The following is a 16903-nucleotide window of genomic DNA, read 5'->3' as shown; positions in this document are numbered from 1 at the left end:
TGTGTCATCCGCAAATTTGATCACCTCACTCATCATACCCCTTTCCAGATAATTTATAAATATATTAAAAAGTACCGGTCCAAGTACAGATCCCTGAGGTACTCCACTGTTTACCTTTTTCCACTGTGAAAACAGATCATTTAATCCTACTCTCTATTTCCTGTCTTTTAACCAGCTTGTAATCCACAAAAGGACATCGCCTCCTATCCCATGACTTTTTAGTTTTCTTAGAAGCTTCTCATGCGGGACTTTATCGAAAGCCTTCTGAAAATCCAAAAACACCACATCTACCAGTTCACCTTTGTCCACATGTGTATTCACCCCTTCAAAAAAATGTAGGAGATTTGTGAGGCAAGACTTACTTTGGGTAAATCCATGTTGGCTGTGTCCCATCATACGATGTCTATCTAAATGTTTTGTGAGTTTATTCTTTATAAGAGTTTCCACGATTTTTCCCAGCACTGGCTTACTGGTCTATAATTTTCCGGATCACCCCTGGATCCCTTTTTAAATATAGGTGTTACATTGGCCATCTTCCAATCTTCAAGTACATCGGATGATTTTATTGATAGGTTACCAATTAATTGAAATAGGTCTGAAATTTCATTTTTTAGTTCTTTCAGAACCCTGGGGTGTATACCATCCGGTCCAGGTGATTTACTGCTCTTCAGTTTGTCAATCAGGCCTACTACATCTTCCAGGTTCACTGTGATTTGGTTCAGTTGATCTGAATCATCACCCATGAATACCTTCTTTGGAACAGGTATCTCTCCAACATCCTCTTCAGGATAGCTGGGAGCCACTTTGTGTGGCACACATTGCATACAGCACCTCCTTTTCTTCCCCATACTGAGCCTCTTCCTTTTGAGTCCTTCTCACATCTTTCCTATCCCCAGGCTGAGTGAGATGGAGAGGGCATGCAGGAGCACAGTATGTGCTTACTCTGACTGCTAGGAGCAGCAGCAGTGAAGGAAGCCTGGCAGCCTTATGCGGCAACTAAGGTAACTAACTTGTAGGGGGAATTATCATTCCGGGGTAAGTACAGTGGAATGATCTGCGAAAAAAAAGGGGCGGGGGTGATAGTGTGTAGCCAGCCACATCGCAGCGGTATGGTTTTGCCCGCCGCAGTGTGGCTGTGCCGCACACTATCGCCTCTGTAGCGTCACGGGAAAAAGTGGTGTTATTTCCTGCAGTGCTACCGGCGATAATGTGTAAAACATTATTGCCCGTAGTGCTGTCAGGCCATAACCCCGCTCAAACCCTGTCCATACTCCTCCCCTTCCCCTGATTTAATTAGTACTGCCGCAGTGCAACCGGTATCGCATGCATTAGGGCCTTATTACATGCGATAAGGCCCTAACACACACAATAACAACACATCACAATTTGATAAATGACCCTGTAAGAGCCTGATTTACTAAGCACTTTTCCCATAGACACAGAATGGGAGAAAAGCCTTAGTAAATCAAGCCCTTAGCTGGCTGCCCACATCATACTGATTTCTCCCTTATCCTATACTTGAATACAGAGAGAGCTGGTCAGTTGTGATGGGTTTTATATATATATATATATATATATCTGCCCCCATCTCTCCCTTTGTTTTAAATTTTGGAAGAAAGACTAGTAGGGCTTCCAGTGCTTCTCTTGCTCTTCTTTGGGCCATATGAGTCCTCTCTATGTCTTCATTTCCTGCTCTGTGGAGGCTGGTGTGCCACACAACATTGTCAATGTAGGTGTGCCTTGGGCTTAAAAAGGTTGGAAAACACTGATCTGAAAAATATTTCATTATAGGTCCTAATTTTTGCTAAGATAATAAGATGGTAAATTTTAAACTGGCATGCAGGCACATATATACACACATTCATCAGCCTGTGACCAGGGACTCGGCCATTTTGCTCCATGTAACTGTTATGCTTCATACTATAAGCGCAACGTTCTGTGTAAACCAATACGATGTTTATTTTATTTATTTATTTTATTTATTTATTTTTGAGTTTTATATACCGTCATTCGGTAAAGCCATCAAAACGGTTTACAAAATTTCAAAATGCAAGAAATTTTAACAATTGAACAAAAGGCGTACCAGGAAGCATACGAAATAGTTTGTATCTGTTATCCTCCACTCTATAAGTGCTGTATTCTTTGTAACTTATATCTTCCATTCTTGAAGCGCTGTACTCTTTGTAAACCGATACGATGTGCAAACAGCAGTCGGTATATAAAAGCCTTTAAATAAATAAAATAAATAAATAAATACGCGCGTATGTGCGCACATGTTATAAAATAGGTTGACCGCGTGCACATGCACGCACAGTTTTAAGTGGACATGCAGGCCGCTTCTACCGCGTAAGTGGGATTGTAAAAGATGTGCGTCACCACCATTGCCAGTTTTCCCGCTTCATTCCCAGTTTGCTAAGGTAAGGAATAGGACTTCCAAACCTCCCTTATTTACTAGCCTTTCTTCTCCCTGTTAGCCCCGAGCTTTAAAACCCCATTGATCTGCCTAGGATTTTTTTTTGTTTTACAATTTACATATCATCTATAGCAGAAGTAAAGTTACGTGGCAGGGGGATCCCAGCGTGCACCTATGGATGTAAGTATTTATGTGTTCATTTCAAGTTAAAATCCAGGAACACCCATGCCCTGCCCAGATCACGCCCACTCCCAGATCCCTTTTTGAAACTTTTTATTAGTGGGTGCAGCGGGAGATTACTTGCATACATGGGTGGCTTTTAAAATCTGCGCAGCTCAAGCTGGGCCGACTTGTGTGCATATCTCTCGGTTTTGGCACGCGCCAGGCTTTTAAAATTCACCTTTAAGGTTCTAAAGGTCATTTTGTCTAAGAGCTCTGGTGCACTATTATAGCAGAAAAGGTTGTTAAATTGGAAATGAATGTGTGCAGTGTGAATTGTTCTTGGGGTGTCTTGTGATGCTCTCGCCTCTGTTCCCCATCCCCAACCTTTCCTGCAGGAATCTGCCTTGGAATGCAGCTGGCTGTGGTAGAATTTGCCAGAAATTGTCTGAACTGGAAAGGTGAGTTCAAGGTTATGGTTCTCTTTGGTAATGAAATGGTTGCAGGCTGGGGGTTTTTTTTGTATTTGGAGCCTAGATTATTAGATTTGTAAAGATAAATTGAAAGCTCTGAGTTTATTTAGCTTGGAAAAGAGAGGATGGAGAGATTGCATCAGAGCAATAATCAGTTATGTAAAGGGAGTTAAGTGAGGAGAATGGTTCTGTACTCCGTCTCTACTAATGTTAGTTAAGCACTGGAATAAGTTACCCAGCGACGTGGTGGAATTTCAGCCTTTGAATGTTCTTTTCTTTTTTTTTTTACGTTTTATTTATCAGATTTCAAAATTAACAAAACATTAAGCTCTACCAAAGAAATGGAGTACTACATAAAAATACATTCATAACACATCTTTAAAACAAAGAATAAACAAAAACACCAATAGACTATATAAAAAAAAATCCAACAACAAAGAAGAGAGGCAAAAATTAATCTCAGGGAGATATATCACATTAGAAACAGACAAGGCATGGAGCTAACAGCAAAATACAAATGCCCTATTAGGTAGACACTGAAGAAGATGTTACAGGCACTCTAGCTTCCAGGAACTCTTTCAGTTGTTCGGGAAAGACAAATATAAAACAATCATTATTCAGTTTAATAACACCTCTAAAAGAATAGTGAAGCATGAAAGAACAACCTAGAGCAATGACCTCTTGCCGAAGAGCAAGCAAATTCCTGTGTCGATCTTGCATTACCCGAGCCAAATCAGGGGAAATTCTAAGCACCTGACCATAGAATAACTTTGAAATATTCCTAAAATATTTCTGCATTACTTTAATTAAATCCTGAAAAGAAGAATGATGCATGAACTTTAAATCTTTTCCACTAGAAAGAAATCAGTAGGGGTCACAAAATGAAACTTCAGGGGGATGACTCAGAAACAACACCAGAAAATATTTCTTTACGAAGAAGGTGGTGGATGCCTGGAATGCCCTTCCAGAGGAGGTGGTGAAGATGAAAACAGTCAAAGAATTCAAAGTGTCATGGAGTAAACATTATGGATCCCAAAAGGCTAGAGGATGGAAATGAAGAAAATGGTGCATGGGGGTAACTTGCTAATGTGAAGGTTACTACCCTTAACCAATAAGCATGATTCTGTTGATGCAACAGAAACATTACTCTCTGCTTTGATGGCAGAGTTGGGGGGTGGAAGAGGAATTGGAATTGGTTTCAGATGACCACCAACACAGGCCCTGACTTTTACGGTCTAGGGTAGTGGTTCTCAACCTTTTTCCCATCGTGACACACCTGACAGGCCACGCTCAAATGTGTGACACACTGCTCATTACAATTCACGGCGGAAATAAAAAGTAAAGGTCCGGTAATTATTTTTATTGTTTAAAATGACACAAGGAAAAGATACGTATTCTGTATGAACAGAAATTGCATAAATAGTAAACATCCCACACCAAAACAGCACCAATTTCCAGCACTTAAACAGTAACCACCTTACCTAAGAAAAGGCAACACTGAAAATATTACACCAGGCCTTAAGACACCAATACATCTCCTATTAGGAAAACAGACCAAGTCAGGCTGCTATACAGCCCTACACAGAAACTACACGCCAGCAGAAAACCTCACCTGAATCACATGTGCTGACCCTCACCTAACAAAGAATAAAGAGACCAAAACTCATAACTAGAAGCATGCAAAAAAAAACTGACTCGGAAACTGCAACAAGCCAGAGTCTCTGTATGCAGTGTAATAAAGGAAAAAAGAAACACCATCCTTATAAAACAAATCAAGAAATATAAAATCAGTAGCAGTAAAATCATGCTAACAAAAAGAGCAGATTATTTCAAAACAGCTGATGAGTGAAATATCCAATAATTAAAAACTCATATAAAAATTTTCTAGATACCAGTAAAATATTTCAAAATTGCAGACACAAAGACCCAGTAATGAAAAATAAGGATACAAAAATTTTTTTGCTCTGCATACCTGGGAGCATTTGATATCCAGGTGTCCTGAGATTGTTTTCAATTAGCAGGAGGAGGGGTGGTTTGCTTGGAACTTTCTCCTCTCTCTCAGTCACATACCAGCGCTCTCTCTCACACTGGTTCTCAATTACACACCTATACACTCATGCTCCCAGTCACTCACATATACACATGCTTTTTCTCTCACTTATATAGGCTCTTAATTACACATTTACACACATGCTGTCTATCTTTTCACACTTACACACACAGGCTTTCAATCACACACAGACTCTCATTCACATGCTTACAAACATGCTCTCTCTCTCTCATTTACACACAGGCTCTCAATCACATACTCACATGCTCCCTCACCTAAACCAGCTCTCAATCACACACAGACACACATGCTCTCTCTCTCTTACTTATACACACAGGCTCTTAATCATACATACACATTATCTCTCTCCCACACAAAGGATCTCAATCATGCACACATACTCTTTCACACAAACAGGTTTTCAATCACAAACTTACACATACAGGTTCGCAATCGTAAACTTGCATTCATGCTCTCTCTCTCACAGGCAGGCTCTCAATCACAGACATACTCTCTTTCATATATACAGGCTCTCAATCATTCACAAATCATGCTATCTCACTCACACACAGGATCTCAAACACACATGCTTGCTTGCTTATTCACTCTCCCTCTCTCCCCGAAACTAGTGGCAGCAGCAGCCTCCTCCCAACCCTAACCTCCTTCATTTTCAGCCCTTGCGCGGAGAAAGGAGTCCCATCGGCTGCGGGGCTTGACGTTCTTCATTCTGTGAGCCACGCTGCTCATTCCTCCGGCCGTGTCTCTCTTCTGTTCTTCGGGCTGACGCTGACCACACCAGCATGATCTCTTCTTCTCGCACACTCACCCACTGCTCCCCACTTCCTCTTCCGGGCCGCGGGGGGGGGGGGGGGGGCGGGGGAAGGGGCGGGAAGAAGAGACCATGCCGGTGCCGCTCACTCCAGCTGTTCTGTTGCGTTCCGCCTGGGCTGACAGCATTTTAAGCCCGGGCGGAGGAGGACCAGGGAGCAGCTGAGTCAGCGGGGGACCGGGAAGTGTGGCGACACACCTGTGTGTTCTTGGCGACACACCGGTGTGTCGCGACACACCGGTTGAGAACCACTGGTCTAGGGTATTGATACGCAGACATAAGTGAAAAAGCACAGGACTGCTTCAAGGCCAAGTTCATAAGCAAAACACATTAGCACTGTCTGAATTTTCAAGAAGGCTCATCGAATAACTGCATGCCGTGGCAGATACTACCATAAGCAGCTTTCTGGGCAGATTGGATGGACTATTTGGTCTTTTTCCCCCATCATTACTATGTTACTATGTAAGAAAAAGGAAACTAACAAAGTTCTATGCTTAATAACTTTGACAGCAGAATTTTTAAAGAAATTAGTTAACAGCAGAAGTATATTTAGGAAAAAACAATAACCGAGAACCACAAGGTAATTGATCAGGTGTAGCTGGATTTAAAAAAGGTTTGGATAAGTTCTTGGAAGAGAAGTCAATTACCTTAACTGCTATTAATCAAGTTGACTTAGGGAATGGCCTCTGCTATTACTGACATCAGTAGCATGGGATCTTCTTGGTGTTTGTGTACTTGCCAGGTTCTTGTGGCCTGGTTTGGCCTCCGTTAGAAACAAGATGCTGGGCTTGATGGACCCTTGGTCTGATCCAGCATGGCAGTTTCTTATGTATTTAGGTAAAAAATCCAAAACCTCCAAAAAATATCTTTTCAAAGTCATTTCCAAAGTTTCCCCCATAATTTAGGAAAATTATAAAATCTCAAGTTCAGATGTCTGGTGTGGTGTATTTTTCAAGGTATTCTGTCCTTCTTGAAAGCAAATTATCCCCTAGATTCATCAAAATGCATTATTAACACATGGATAATGCCTGCAATAAGAAAAAGGAGTGTGTTTAGGAAAATTTTAGAATTACTGCTTCACAAATATGGTAAACTTGGACTCTAACAGGGTACCATCAAACTAGGGTGAGATAACATAGTACAAAATGTCATCTTTGTTAGACTTTCCTCACTGCAAATGACATCAAATCTTTACTGAGGTGTACTGTGCTGTTCATATGTCTCACTCCTCATGAGAAACTGGCCCCTAAACCTTAAACCACCACCAACACCTCACTTCGAGTTATTAGATGGCCCTCCTATAGAGATATTTATTTTTTTATTTATTTATTTATTTATTTATTTATTTATAGCTTTTATATACCGAACTTCAAGTAACAGGGTTACTTATCAGTTCGGTTTACATTCAACAAGCATGCGAACAGTGACAACAATTGTCTTACATTGAACAGGGAATCGACAACTTGGAAGAATAACTTGGGAGAACCAGAAAAATAACGAGAAGTAGTAGCTTGACTTGAGGAGTATCAAGCCTGCAGGAAGGGGAGGGATGGCTGAGGGAGGGGATGAGGGAAAGGTGAAACTATCGATTTATTAAAAAAGGAAGTATAGTTAGGGGAAGGCCCTAGGTGAGGGCAGTCCGAGAATCTGTGGAGGGTCCGTGATGTTATGGGAAAGCTTGGCTTTCTCATAACATAACATAAAAGATATAAATACTTCACTATTAGGAATATTTTGTACATAGTCTCTCTCTCTCTTTCTCTCTCTCTCTCTCTCTCTCTCTATCTCTCTCCCCCTTCCCAAGCCAAGAAATAACCAAACTGCAATTCTAAAAAATTATTGCAAATCACACAGTCTAGTGCCAGGAAAAAAGGTGTAGTTAAAACTGTGCAATATTGCCCCTTGCCCCTCATTTTCATAAATCCCATCCCTTCCAAAAATTTACATTCGCACCGCATGCTAGCATTAACGCCATAATTCATTTTGATGATTAACCCGGTTTGGTCCTTAACCATTGCCACAAAAAAAGACGGAATGGCCTTTAAGTTATCTTCAATAGCTGAAACTATAGAGTTAGTGATGGTGACTTGACCCTCATTATTTGAGACAGACAACTCAAATTTGGACAAAAGAGCTTCTATTTTGGTAGTACAAGCATTGATGGACTTCCCAAGGCCTGTCGTTAATTCTCAAAGGGAATCTAGTGTCACGACCACTGCATGAGCTGGAATAACAAAAGAGGTACAGGAAGGTGTACTAAGACTCACCCGGGGCAAATTGCTTGAAACAATGCCTACACAATCCTCCAACTGCCAGAGTCCAGAGAAGCTGGAGGAGAAGGGAGAGACACCACTGCACTCACTGCCTGTAGTTCATCTGGGAGCAAAATCGAAAGTGAATACTCCGATGCGATCGCGCCTCCCGCCTCCTCCACTGCAGTCACACCGATCACGTCAGAAGTGGAGAAGAAACATTTCTCACAGGACAAGCAGGATGGTAGTCCTCACATATGGGTGATATCACAGGATGGAGCCCAGTCACGGAACACTTTTGTCAAAGTTTCTAGAACTTTGACTGGCACCTACTGGGCATGCCTAGCATGGCACTAACCCTGCAGCCAGCAGGGTTCCCCCTTTAGTCTTCTTTTTTCCGCGCAGCAGAAGCCACACAGGTTAAGGAGCTCCACAGAGATTCCTGACAGGAATTTTCTTCACGGAATTACTAAAAACTTTCATACCCCACAGGGGTCCCTCTTTCAAATTTTTGACTCCGCGGTACTCCGTTAAGTTTTTACCCATTTTCGGTCGATTCCCATCAGATTTGGCCCTCGCGGCCTACTGGCCGTCGACCGCACTGCAGCTCAATTTTTCAAAGGCCATGGCGTCGGGGTTCCGTCGGTGCCCGGACTGTACTCACACCATGTCCATAACAGACCATCATAAAGTCTGTGTAATGTGTCTCGGGTGCGAGCATGATGTCCTGACTTGCACCAAATGTGCCTTGACACCAAAAGGTCGCAAGACCAGAATGGAGAAAATGGAACTTCTCTTCCGTTCTCAAACTCCGACGCCATCTATTGTATCGACGTCATCCGAACCAGCACCGTCCACTTCACGCCAGTATTGGCCACCGGCCGTTGACCGTCTGGCGTCGACGACTTCTCGGCCTTCGACTACTTCTACTCTCCCTCGTGGAGAGAAACATCGGCATCGACACCAGAAGTCTTGGATCATCGAGGAAGGAAAATCATTGACCTCACCATCGTCCGAGCCGCCATTGAAGAGACCCCATCCAGAAAAGGCATTGACCGTTTCTGAGACCGAGTCACCGAGGCAACCCTCACCCAGATGGGTATCGGGAGCCACGACTCCGCCTTTAACGGTGGTCCCTCCGGCTATGCCTCTGCCTCCTTCTTCCCTTCCGGAGCCGGGGCTGATTGCTCCAGGTCTTCGTGAAGAACTGGACCGGATGGTTCAGGAGGCCATCAATAAGGCGATGCATAGATTCCAAGTTCCCCCGGCACCGAAATCGGTACCGGTTGTGGAACCGACCATCGATCCCATTCTGGCAGTATTGGCACCACTGCTCTCAAAGATGGAAGCGCTTATAGCTGCTTTTCCACCGATGGATCCAGGGTCACCGATGGCTCTGGTGCCTTCTCCGCTTACTCTGTCATCGGGAGGAGAAACACCGTTCCACATTCCTCCATTGGGAGTTCTGCCAATGCCTCAGCCATCGATGCTGGTGCGGCCATCGGTGCCACCGATCCATCCATTGATGCCATCGATGCCTGCACCAGTGCCCTTGATGCCTTCATTGGTGCCTCCACTACTTCCCTCGATGCCTTCAGAGCCTAGACCAGGACCTTCAGGAATACCATCGTCTCGTCCTTCTCAGATTCCTAGAGGGACAGGTGCTGATCCCTATGACACCTGGACTGATGATTCATCTCAAGACACCGATGATTTGCCGTCGCCACCTTCTCCTACTGAAAGTAGGAAGCGTTCTCCTCCAGAGGACTTGTCCTTCATAAATTTTGTGAAGGAAATGTCTGAATTGGTTCCCTTCCAATTACAGACTGAACAAGATGATAGGCACCAAATGATGGAGTTATTACAATTCCTGGATGCTCCCAAGGAAATAACCTCCATCTCTATTCACCAGGTTCTTTTGGATCTTCTCAAAAAGAACTGGGAACACCCTGGTTCCGTAGCCCCAGTTAACTGGAAGGCAGATACCACTTACTTGGTGCAGTCAGCCCCAGGGTTCCAGAAACCTCAGCTGGATCACCAATCTGTGGTTGTAGAATCTGCCCAAAAGAGGGCATGATGCTCAAAACCCCATTCTTCTTTCCCCCCAGGTAAAGAGCAGAAATTCCTGGATGCTATTGGCCGGTATGTCTTCCAGGGATCAATGCTCATCTCTTGGATCGCCTCTTATCAGCTGTATATGACCCAATACAATAGGGTCTTATTCAAGCAGATACAAGACTTTGCAGAGTCCCTGCCTCAGCAATTTCAGGAACAGCTTCAAACCCTGGTACACAAGGGTTTTGAGGCAGGGAAGCATGAAATAAGATCCTCTTATGATATCTTCGACACCACTTCCAGGGTATCTGCAGCTGCTATTTCGGCAAGAAGATGGGCCTGGCTTAGGTCTTCGGACTTGCGCCCTGAATTACAAGACAGATTGTCTGATCTGCCTTGCATAGGAGACAATCTGTTTGGCGAACAGATTCAGCGGACAGTGGCGGAACTCAAGGAGCATCATGAGACCCTTCGCCAACTCTCTCTGATGCCTTCTGAGTATTCCTCCAAACAGCCATTCAGGAAGGATACTAAAAAGTAATTCTTCCGTCCAAAGAAGTCCTATCCACCACCGTCTAGAAGTCATTCCACGCGACCTTTCCAAAAGGACCAGTCTCGTCAACCTCGTAAACAAAAGCCACAAGCAGCTCCTCAGTCGGGCCCTGCTTCTGGCTTTTGACTCCTGCATAGAGAGCAGCAGCCAGCTTCCACTGCCTTGGATACCAGTGGGAGGTCGATTGTGCCATTTCAACAACAAGTGGCACACAATCACCTCAGACCAGTGGGTCCTTGCTATAAACTCTCAAGGTTATCACCTGAACTTTCTCTTCATCCCACCGGACTCCCCACCTTGGCTGATGTGGGGAACATCCGTCCACTCACCACTCCTGGAACAGGAGGTTTCCCTCCTCCTCCAGTCCAGAGCAATAGAACCAGTGCCCTACTCCCAACAAGGCCTAGGATTCTATTCCTGGTACTTTCGAATCCCCAAAAAATCAGGCGGCGTTCGTCCAATTCTGGACCTACGTGCCCTCAACAAGTACCTCTACCGAGAAAAGTTCAAGATGGTAATCTTGGGTTCCCTCCTTCCTCTTCTCCAAAGAGGAGACTGGCTCTGCTCTCTAGACCTCCAGGACACGTACACACACATTGCGATAACTCCATCTCATCGCAGATTCCTGAGATTTCTGGTAGGCCCCAAGTACTATCAGTACCAAGTGCTACCATTCGGCCTGGCATCTGCACCACGACTCTTCACCAAATGCCTCGTAGTAGTAGCAGCAGCCTTCCTTAATTTAATTTAATTTAAATACTTTTTGATATACCGATACTCAAGGCTAGTGTCTTATCATACCGGTTTACATTGAAACAAGGGGTAACCGATTAACTAGGAAGATAAAGTTACAATGAACAGGGAATTTACAGGGTGGGAGAGTAGAGAGCAAAAGCATACGATTAACATAATAAATTGTAACATAGCTAAGTGTAACATAACACAGTTTAACATCGGAACGAATGTAGCAAGCTTAGATCATAGCTTAATCTTTAGGTCTATAAAATTGCAGGTACGAAAGAAGGAGGAGGAAGGGGCGGAAGCTTAGACAATAGTTTCATCTTTAGATCTATAAATTGCAGGTACGAAAGAAGGAGGAGGAAGGGGCAGATCTGTGAAAAAGGAGTGCATAGATGTGCTGTTTGTAGGGTGTCCATTAAGTGAAGGCTTGTGTGAAAGGCCATGTTTTAAGTTTCTTTTTGAATGAAATCGGGCATTGTTCTTGTCGAAGTTCCGGGGGAAGAAGATTCCAATGATGCGGACTGGCAGTGGACAATGTTCGTTTCTGTATGGAAGTGTGACTAGTGGATTTGTTAGGGGGGGCTTGGAGCGTTCCTATGTAAGCAGATCTGATCGGTCTTGTGGAAACGTGAAGTTCAAGAGGTATTTTGAGTTGTAGAGTAGATCGGTGATATATGTTTTTGTGGATGATGGATAAGGTTTTGAACATTATTCTGTGGGTGATAGGTAGCCAATGTAGGTTTTTTAGGATTGGTGTGATGTGGTCCTTGCGCCGAGAGTTAGTAAGGATCCTTGCTGCGGCATTTTGGAGCATCTGTAGTGGTTTCGTTGAAGCGGCTGGAAGGCCAAGGAGGAGCGCGTTACAGTAGTCTATCTTTGAGAACAGTATGGCTTGTAGTACTGACCTGTAGTCTTGAAAGTGAAGGAGAGGTTTTATTTGTTTCAGGACGTGAAGCTTGTGGAAGCATTCCTTGGTGGTGATGTTAATGAATTTTTTGAGGTTCATTCTGGTGTCAAGCATGGCTCCTAGATCTCTCACGTGGTTTACAAATGGTGAGAGATGGAGAGTGAGGGGGTTGTTGTCCTTATGGGAGATGAATAGAAGTTCTGTTTTTGAGGTGTTAAGAACTAGATTGAGACTTGAGAGTAGACTATTGATGGAGCTGAGGCAGTTATTCCAGAAGTGTAGGGAGTTAGAGGTGGGATCCGTGACAGGGATTAAGATCTGTACATCGTCCGCATATACAAAGTGAGTTAGGTTTAGGCTCTCTAGATGCTGGCATAAAGGTAACAGATAAATATTAAACAGTGTAGGGGTTAGCGATGATCCTTGGGGGACGCCATGGTTGGAGTGGATGGGTTGGGATTCTTTGTTATTTATTCTCACCTTGTATTTTCTATTATTGAGGAAGGATTCGAACCATTTGAGCGCCAAGCCTGTGATGCCGATTTCCATTAGTCGATTGATGAGAATTGCATGGTTTACCGTGTCGAATGCTGCTGAGATGTCGAGAAGGGCCAGAATGTAGGATTGGCCTTTGTCCAGGCCCATTAGGATGTTGTCAGTTAAAGATAGTAGGAGCGTTTCCGTGTTTAAGTGTTTACGGAAACCGTATTGTGATGGAAAGAGAATGTTGTAGGAATCTAAGTAGTCTGTGAGTTGGTTATTGATTAGTTTTTCCATTAGTTTGGCGATAAATGGAAGATTTGCTATGGGGCGAAAGTTTGCAGGGTTGGTTGGATCCAGATTAGGTTTCTTTAGTAAAGGTTTTAGAGAGGCGGTTTTGAGAGAGTCTGGAACGTATCCTTGTGTCAGGGAACAATTTATGATGTCTGCCAGTGGTTTGGTTAAGGTGTTTGGGATTGTAAGCAGGAGTTTGGTTGGTATTTGATCAGATGGATGCGACGATGGCTTCATTTTCTTGATTAGAGATTCAATTTCCAAGGAAGATGTGGGTTCAAATGATTCTAGAAGCGGTTTGTGTGTGGAAGGGGATGGTTTGTAGATGGGTGGAGGTTGGGTGTTTGAGTTATTCAGTGGTGCCAGAAGGTTGTGAATTTTCTTCTCGAAGAATAGAGCCAATTCAGTGGATTTGTTTTGGGCTTCTTCTTCTGGGATGGTTGGTGGGACTGGTGTGGTGAGGGCTGATACATAAGAAAATAGTGGTTTTGGATCGTACATGTAGCTATGTATTCTTTTGGCATAGAAATCTCTCTTTGTGCGTAATATGGTGTTCCTGTAGGTACTCATAGCGGTTTTATAGTTGGCTAGAAGGGAGGGTGAGGGGTCTTTGCGCCAACATTGCTCTTTGTGTTGTAGGTCTTGTTTGAGATTTTTCAGTGTGGTAGAGAACCAAGGTTTCTTATTTGAAAGTGCTGGATTGATTTCTTTAGAAGTCAAAGGGCAGATTTTGTTAGCTACTGAGTGAGTGATGTTGAGCCATGATGTTATAGCAGTGTCAGCGTTGGTGAGATCCAAATTGGGTAGGTCCTTGGCCAGGTTTGAGCTAAGGTCATCCATTGAGCATGGTTTTCTGAACCATATTGTTGATTTGGGAATGCAGGGAGTCTGTTTTCTCTTTATTGATAGTTCGGTAGTGATCAATGAGTGATCTGATCAGGGGATGGGGGATACAGGTGGGGGGGGGGGTGTATTGGGCGAGATGGGTTCATTTATGAAGATGAGGTCCAGAGTGTGGCCAGCTTTATGTGTGGGTTTATTTATAATTTGCTTAAAGCCCATGGCTTGGAAAGAGGATAGGAGGGCTTCACAGTTGGGGGTAGGAGATGGAGAGTCAGCATGAATGTTGAAGTCCCCTAAGATGATGGCAGGGGCGTCTGTGTTGATGTGTTTGGTGACGATTTCGATGAGCGGGGAGGGGTCAGACTCTAGGAGCCCAGGGGGGGCATATATTAGACAGATTTGTAGCGTGTTCGATTTGAATAGCCCAATTTCAAGTTTGGTCGTTGAGATCACTGGTTGTTGAGATATTCTCAATTCTTTTTTTGCAGCTAGCAGTATTCCTCCTCCTCTTTTTTTTTGTCTGGGTAAGGAGAATATGTCATATTCTTGTAGAGGCAATTGGTTAATTAAGGCAGTGTCTGAGTTTTGCAGCCATGTTTCAGTGATTGCGCAGATAGCAGGTTGAGAGTCCAGGAGGTAGTCGTTGAGGATATGTGATTTTTTTGTGAGGGATTGGGAGTTGAGAAGCGTTAGGGTAATTAGAGAGAGACCCAGGAATTGAGTAAGGGGAGAAGTCATGATAGGGATCAATGATCTCTTTGAGCGTTGATGATTGAGGACCGGTGGTTTATCTCTGCTAAGGAAAGGATGATAGATAATGAGGATGGGAAACGCTTGAATCATAGTATGTGAGTTAGGCAGCCAAGGTGTGGGTTTCTGGATGAGGTTAAGATGAGTTCTAGAGACTGTTTGGTAAGGACAATGTTGTTGCTAGAAGAGATCGGAATGATCTGTGGTGCGGTTGTGTTAGAGTAGGTGCTGGAGTGGCTGGCTGTCCGCTGGAGTGGCTGGATGTCTGCTGGAGTGGCTGGCTGAATGCTGGAGTGGCTGGGTGCCCGCTGGAGTGGCTGGATGTCCGCTGGAGTGGCTGGAAGAATGCTGGAGTGGCTGGCTGAATGTTGGAGTGGCTGGCTGAATGCTGGAGTGGCTGGATGTCTGCTGGAGTGGCTGGCTGAATGCTGAAGTGGCTGGCTGAATGCTGGAGTGGCTGGCTGAATGTTGGAGTGGCTGGGTGCCCGCTGGAGTGGCTGGAAGCACGCTGAGGTGAGTGGCTGAGTGGCTGGATGCACGTTGAAGGGAGGGCAGTAGATGGAGTTGCTATGGTTCTATGTCTGTTGGTTTCAAGAGGTGTCTAGACGTAGTCAGAGTAAGAATTTTCTATTTCTTTGTTTTTTGTTCAGGTGCGCAAGAAGGGGCGCACAAAGGGGCGGGCCCCTTTGTCGCGCTCCTTAGGCGCGTGACGCCAGGCGCGCAACGCCTGGAGCCGTCTGAGCCCTTTAAAGGGCTTAGGGGAGCCGGTCGGGGCTTCCGGGGGAGGGCTTACCGGGCAGCGCGGTTCTCTGTCTTTTTTTTTTTAATTTAAATCCCTCGTCTGCGGCCGCCTCGTGGGAGCCTTAGGATTCAAGGTGTTCACGTCTACCCCTATCTAGACGATTAGTTGATCAGGGCTCCCACTTAGCAAGCTGCTCTGTCGTCCCTGCATCTTACCTTACACACTCTGATTTCGCTAGGATTTCTTGTCAACTACGAGAAATCCTGCTTAGTCCCATCTCAAACTTTGTCCTTCATAGGGGCAGACTTGGACACCTTTCAAGCAAAGGCATTTCTGCCTCGACAGCGAGCTCTCACTCTCATTTCTCTCGCACACCAGCTACGGTCTCAGCACCGCTCAACTGCACGCCACTTCCTCATCCTGCTGGGACACATGGCGTCCTCAGTACAGGTTACCCCAATGGCCCGCTTGGCCATGAGAGTCAATCAGTGGACTCTAAGGTCACAATGGATTCAGTCCCTCCAACCTCTATCGACCATTGTCCGCATCACCGACCCACTTCGTCAGTCTCTAGCATGGTGGAAAAATCAGATCAATCTCCTCCAAGGCCTACCCTTCCAGGCTCCAGGCCCTCAAATAATTCTCACCACCGATGCTTCCAACCTCGACTGGGGATCTCATGTCGCCAATTTGCAGACATTTGGTCTCCAGAGGACGCCAAACACCAGATCAATTTCCTAGTGCTGCGAGCAATCGGATATGCTCTCAGGGTGTTTCAGGATCGCCTTTCCAACCAGGTCATCCTGATTCAGACGGACAACCAGGTGGCCATTTGGTACATCAACAAACAGGGAGGGACGGGCTCCTACCTACTGTGTCAGGAAGCTGCACAGATATGGGCGGAGGCCCTCTCCCACTTGATGTACCTCAAGGCCACCTACTTGCCGGGAGTGAACAATGTGTTGGCAGACAAGCTGAGTCGCACCTTTTAGCCACATGAGTGGTCTCTCAACCCCACAGTAGCGGACTCAATATTCCAACGTTGGGGTTATCCTCACATAGACCTCTCTGCGTCACCTCAAAACTGCAAAGTAGAGAACCTTTGCTCTCTCACTCGCAGCCAACACTCACAGCCAAGAGACACGTTCTCCCTCTCATGGGCAACCGGTCTCCTATATGCATTCCCTCCACTTCCACTTCTCTCGAAGACTCTCGTGAAGCTACGTCAGGACAAGGCAACCATGATCCTGAAAGCACCTCACTGGCCACGCCAAGTGTGGTTCCTGATCCTTCAGGACCTCTCCATTCGAAGGCACATTCCCTTGGGAAAGGACCCACTTCTAATCACTCAGAACGACGGGT

General features: G+C 44.9%; 1 protein-coding gene across 5 annotated transcripts in view; it reads left to right on the top strand.

Moving 5' to 3' along the window:
* CTPS2 (CTP synthase 2) overlaps window positions 1–16903 on the top strand; it is a 428947-nt gene that overhangs the window by 227415 nt on the left and 184629 nt on the right. For all 5 annotated transcript variants that reach the window (XM_029603286.1, XM_029603284.1, XM_029603287.1 and 2 more), the window contains one exon: window positions 2971–3033. In XM_029603286.1, coding sequence (XP_029459146.1) covers window positions 2971–3033 — 63 coding nt within the window. The remainder of the gene's footprint in view (window positions 1–2970; window positions 3034–16903) is intronic.

Source organism: Rhinatrema bivittatum, chromosome 5, assembly GCF_901001135.1.
Source record: "Rhinatrema bivittatum chromosome 5, aRhiBiv1.1, whole genome shotgun sequence".
Lineage (NCBI taxonomy): Eukaryota > Metazoa > Chordata > Amphibia > Gymnophiona > Rhinatrematidae > Rhinatrema > Rhinatrema bivittatum.
This window is presented reverse-complemented; position numbering and strand designations above follow the sequence as displayed.